The sequence below is a fragment of the Neomonachus schauinslandi genome, unplaced genomic scaffold (assembly GCF_002201575.2).
Source record: "Neomonachus schauinslandi unplaced genomic scaffold, ASM220157v2 HiC_scaffold_1166, whole genome shotgun sequence".
Lineage (NCBI taxonomy): Eukaryota > Metazoa > Chordata > Mammalia > Carnivora > Phocidae > Neomonachus > Neomonachus schauinslandi.
In genome coordinates, this window is record NW_025409856.1 from 5,603 (window position 1) to 10,645 (window position 5,043).

The 5,043-nt window shown below is 59.0% G+C and overlaps 1 protein-coding gene across 1 annotated transcript in view; it reads left to right on the plus strand.

The window, feature by feature from the left end:
* LOC110579716 (GRB2-associated and regulator of MAPK protein 2) overlaps positions 1–5,036 on the plus strand; it is a gene marked incomplete at its 3' end in the record, with an annotated part of 10,629 nt that extends 5,593 nt beyond the window's left edge. The window contains exons 3-4 of the mRNA XM_044912316.1: positions 3,370–3,500; positions 4,206–5,036. Coding sequence (XP_044768251.1) covers positions 3,370–3,500; positions 4,206–5,036 — 962 coding nt within the window. The remainder of the gene's footprint in view (positions 1–3,369; positions 3,501–4,205) is intronic.
* Between the last annotated feature and the right edge of the window lie 7 nt (positions 5,037–5,043).

The window sequence follows — 5,043 nt, forward strand, 5'->3', positions numbered from 1 at the left end:
TGGGGGGGTTTGGGGGGTGGGGGGGACACCGGGTGAGGGAGGGGCAGCGCTCCCGGTGGGAAGGTAGCCGAGGTGCAAGTCCTGCCACCCGACCCCCAGACGGCTGTTCCCTGCTGGGCCCCTCCCCCGGCATCCCTGCTGCCCTCAAGGGCTGAGGCACGTCTTCATTCGAGGGTCTCAGAGTGGTGGGGGCAGGACTCCCTCCCCAGCTTTCTCCGGGGCACTTGCCCTTCTCTTTCTCCGCTCTCACTTCTTTCCTGCTTCTAGATGCTCATGGAGTCTGTCCTTGGCCCTTCGTGTTTCCTACCCAGCACTGGAGAGGCCCGGTGGGGGGTCCTCAGTCTGGGATTCTGGCTGGGTTTTGGGGAATCCAGGACCCCCCACACTGTATACAAAATGGTGTTTGTGTTCATGCCAGGAGTTCGCTGTGGGCATTTTTCTGGGAAGAGGGTTCCCAGAGCGTTAAGATCTTCTGTTCTTCTTTCCTTGAGCTGTCTTCCCTGCCCTAGGAAGACTCCACCCGTGGGCTGGTGACCTTCAGTCTGAACTTCTGACCAGGCATCCCCAAGCCCTGCCCCCGACCCCCCCAGGAGCACCCCTTCCTGGCCTCCCACCCCCTCAGTTGGCCTCCTCAGGACTGGCTCCAGCCCCACAGCCTGTTACTTCCGGGTCCCCAGTTTCGCTTAGCAGCTCTGCCAGCTCCATTTTTTTTTTTTTTTGTCTCCTTTTTTTCTTTCTTGTAGTTTCAAGTTTTTATTTAAATTCAGTTAACGTACAGTGTAATATTGATTTCAGGTGTGGGATTCATCACTTACATACACCCCCTGGTGCTCATCACAAGTGCCTTCCTTAATCCCCATCACCCATGTGGCCCACCCCCTGCCCACCTCTCTCTAGCAACGCTCAGTTTGTTGTCTAGCTTTTTTTTTTTTTAAAGATTTTATTTATTTATTTGAGAGAGAATGAGAGAGAGCACATGAGAGAGGGGAGGGTCAGAGGGAGAAGCAGACTCCCTGCCGAGCAGGGAGCCCGATGCGGGACTCGATCCAAAGACTCCAGGATCATGACCTGAGCCGAAGGCAGTCGCTTAACCAACTGAGCCACCCAGGCGCCCTGTTGTCTAGCATTAAGAGTCTGTTTTGCCAGCTCTATTCCTGCTGGGCGTGGTGGCCCGAGTCCTCTCCTCCCCTGCCTACTCCTCATCTGCCACCCCAGGCTTCCTTCCACGTACCCCTTTGTTCGATTTTGCTCTTCCCCCAGCCACCGTCCGGGCTCTGCTGCAGAATAGTCCCTGGCTGATTGACTTGACCGGCCGGCCGCCCACACTTTCTTTACAGAGCTCAACTTGGATCTTGGCATTTCCTTGCTCAAAACACACTGTAATTGCTTTCATTTCTCTTTATTTTCTCTTTCTTTTTTTTTTGGCGGGGGGGGGGTCGGATGACCCTTTATTGAAATACTTTCCTTTTTGGTTCTTAACTAGTGGGGCATTCTGCTGCACCACTGTTGATGCCGTCTATGAGGTCACGAAGGTGACAGCCATCAACATTGCGGCCTACAGACTGGGCAGTCCCCAGGATCTCTTGAATAGTTCCAGAGAGTTCTCTAGCTAATGATGCATGCCACTTCCGTGGGGCAGTGTTGACAATCTCCTGAAAAGTGATGTTTCCACTGTGATTCAGGTCTTTCTGCTTCTTTCTGTCTCTTGGTGGTTCATTGAGGGCTTTGATGATCAGAGCAGAGGGCAGAAGGTACCAGTTCAATCTGGGCCTGTCTTGAATGGTCAGTGTCACTGTCCACCTCAGACCCTTGCAGTCACCACTGGTTCGGGCGATGTCCTCACTCACCTTGTTTGGAGACAGACCCAGGGGGCCAATCTTGGAGGCCCAGCAGACATGGCCCCAGCTTTCCCACTAGTGCACCTCAGGTATAAGAATTTGATCTCATTGGGATTGAATTTAGGAGAAAAGCTAAAAAGCCGAAAGCTCATTTCTTCCTGTGTAGAATCCTTCCGCCTTAGTCTGGCGTTCAGAGCCTTTCATCACCCGGATGCTACTTCCCCGGCTGTCGTCCCCTTCCTCAAGTCCTGGGCACAGGCACTCCCCTGTCGGGCCCAGGGCCGGCAGTCTGCTCTCCTGACTCTGGTTTGCACCAGTTCTTCCATGTGGGACGGTCTGTTCCGTAAAACTCTTCTCATTCTCAGGATCCCCTCAGGCCGCCAGGCAGGTTCCCACTCACTCCACGGTCCTCTGGCTCTCTAGTCCCGGGTCCCCACCCGCCGGTACTGGGCGCTCACTGTCACACCCACTCTGTCCGAGTCCCTGGGTTTGCACCCTCTGTCAGGTCTAGCCCAACATCTGGCACACAGAGGGTGCTCCATAACTGGGGAATGAATAAATGCTTGGACCATGACTGCAGCAACCACCTCCAGGAAGGCTATGGAAGCTAAAGAGCCACCTTGCCTCCTCTTGGTCTGTTGTCCCCTCACCTAAGATTCCCCTCTGTCTGTGGAAGGCCTGAGAAGAGGGTATCCGGCCACATGTCCAGGATTTTCGCAGCCTGTCTTTGTGCTCTTGTAGGTGGGCACATTACACGTGTGTGGCCAGTGAGGTAAGACCATTTACACAAGGGTGTCAGCTTCATGGATTAGCCTCCTTCTTTGGAAGTCCGTGTCTGCTGGGGGCATCCGCCGAGCCAGCCAAAACAGCCCTAGACTGCAGGCTCGGAAGGCCGCCTCTGAGGGATTTTGCTGGGCTCTGGTCAGAGGTCTCTGGGACGGTGCGGCTGGATGTTGGACCAGGGCAGGGTCTGGGAACAGAGCTGGAGTCTGAGCAGCTCTCCTGGGGCCTCCAAGGCCTCGGGCTGAGCCCCCGGCCTGCCCAGTGCATCGCTATGGATCAGCCACCCAAGGTCGACGCGTTGGATGCCAGATCCAGACAGGACCCCAAAGCCCCTGCTCCAGCACCCTCACATGAGCACCCAGAGAGGGGAAGGGGCTTGTCTAGGGTCACAGCAAGTCAGAGTGGGGCTGGGACAAAGCTAGGAGCCTCCATCTCCTGCGCCACACTGATGCTCGGTTAGAGGCCAGCTCTGTGTGCAAGTGTTCGGCTGCCTCTTTGCACTCGGATTTCTCTGGGCAGGCAGCTGCTAACCTCCTCACCCACCCACAAGCTCTCCGTGGGGTTCCAGATGCTAGGTCTGTGCTCTCCTTTGCCCTTGAGCCAGCTGACCAGCCCCTTCCACCTCCTGTGGGTGCAAACCTGCCTTTCTGCCCGCCGGAGTTCCAGCGGGGCTGGCTGAGGTGAGGGTAGCAGGAAGTAGGGACTAGCAGGCAGGCCTGCCCTAGCAGCCTGTGTTCCTCCTTTGTAGGGAAGTTCAAGCTCCTGGAGCAGGCCCGGGATGTGCGGGAGCCAGTGAGGTACTTCAGCAGCGTGGAGGAGGTGGCCAGCGTCTTCCCTGACCGCATCTTTGTGATGGAAGCCATCACCTTCAGCGTCAAGGTCAGTCCTTGCCACACCAGGCAGGATGCCCCATCGCTGGTTGGAGGGTTGCCCTTAGGTAGAAGGTCAGTGTGGCTCCTGGCAGCTCCCCGATGGCATTTGGCATGATTGGGCCATATCAGAAGAGCTAGGTGTATGACCCACTGGCCTGCAGAACTTTCTGGAAAGGTGGTGAGGCAGGAATAAGTGTGGAGCATCAGGCCCTGACTTGGAGGCCTTCAGGGCAGCCTGTCCTAGAGTCCACTGGTAAGGGGTAGTTGTTGGGGTACACAATACCAACAGGCCCCACTTGTGTACAGATCGCTCTTTACTGTTTACAAACCCTTACCCATCAATTCATTTCTCTTCACAGTAGCCTTGTTGAGTGGGTGGAGCATTATTCCTGCCCAAATTGTAAAGATAACGATAATAAAATTGTCATTTATTGGGTATTTTCAAAGTAGGTCACTGTACATACAGCAATTCTTCCAAGTAAGAGTTATTACATGAGGCAACTAGGCCCCAGAGGTAGCACATTTAAGGTTGCACAGCTGCCATGTGGCCTCTCCAGGAGGGAAGGTGGGTCCCCGACCCCCCAGTCCAGTGGTCTTGATCGGGTTTCAGCCCGGGGAACGCGCCCCCCCCCCCCCGCCCCGCCGGGAGCCTCAAAGGGCGGCTTTCCCTGGGGCTCTGGCTAAGGCCTCGCCGTGTTCCTGGTCTCCGCAGGTGGTGTCGGGCGAATTCAGCGAGGACAGCGAGGTGTACAACTTCACGCTTCACGCGGGCGACGAGCTCACTCTCATGGGCCAGGCGGAGATCCTGTGCGCCAAGACCACCAAGGAGCGCTCGCGCTTCACCACGCTGCTGCGCAAGCTGGGCCGGGCCGGGGCGCTGGCCGGGGTGGGCGGCGGCGGCCCCGGGGGCGCGGGGGCCGCGAGCGGCGGTGGCGCCAGGCCCATCAAGGGCAAGATGCCCTGCCTCATCTGCATGAACCACCGCACCAACGAGAGCCTGAGCCTGCCCTTCCAGTGCCAGGGCCGCTTCAGCACGCGCAGCCCCCTGGAGCTGCAGATGCAGGAGGGCGAGCACACGGTGCGCGCCATCATCGAGCGCGTGCGGCTCCCGGTGAACGTGCTGGTGCCCAGCCGGCCGCCGCGCAACCCTTACGACCTGCACCCGGTGCGGGAGGGCCACTGCTACAAGCTGGTCAGCATCATCTCCAAGACCGTGGTGCTGGGGCTGGCGCTGCGCCGCGAGGGCCCGGCGCCGCTGCACTTCCTGCTGCTCACCGACACGCCGCGCTTCGCGCTGCCGCAGGGCCTCCTGGCCGGGGACCCGCGCGTGGAGCGCCTGGTGCGCGACAGCGCCTCCTACTGCCGCGAGCGCTTCGACCCCGACGAGTACTCCACGGCCGTGCGCGAGGCCCCCGCCGAGCTGGCCGACGACTGCGCCAGCCCGCGCCGCGCGCGCCTCTGCCTGCCCGCGCCCCCGCGCGCCCCCGCCCGCGCCCCCGGCCCGCCCGGCGACGGCGACCAGGAGTACGTGAGCCCGGACTGGGCGGGCG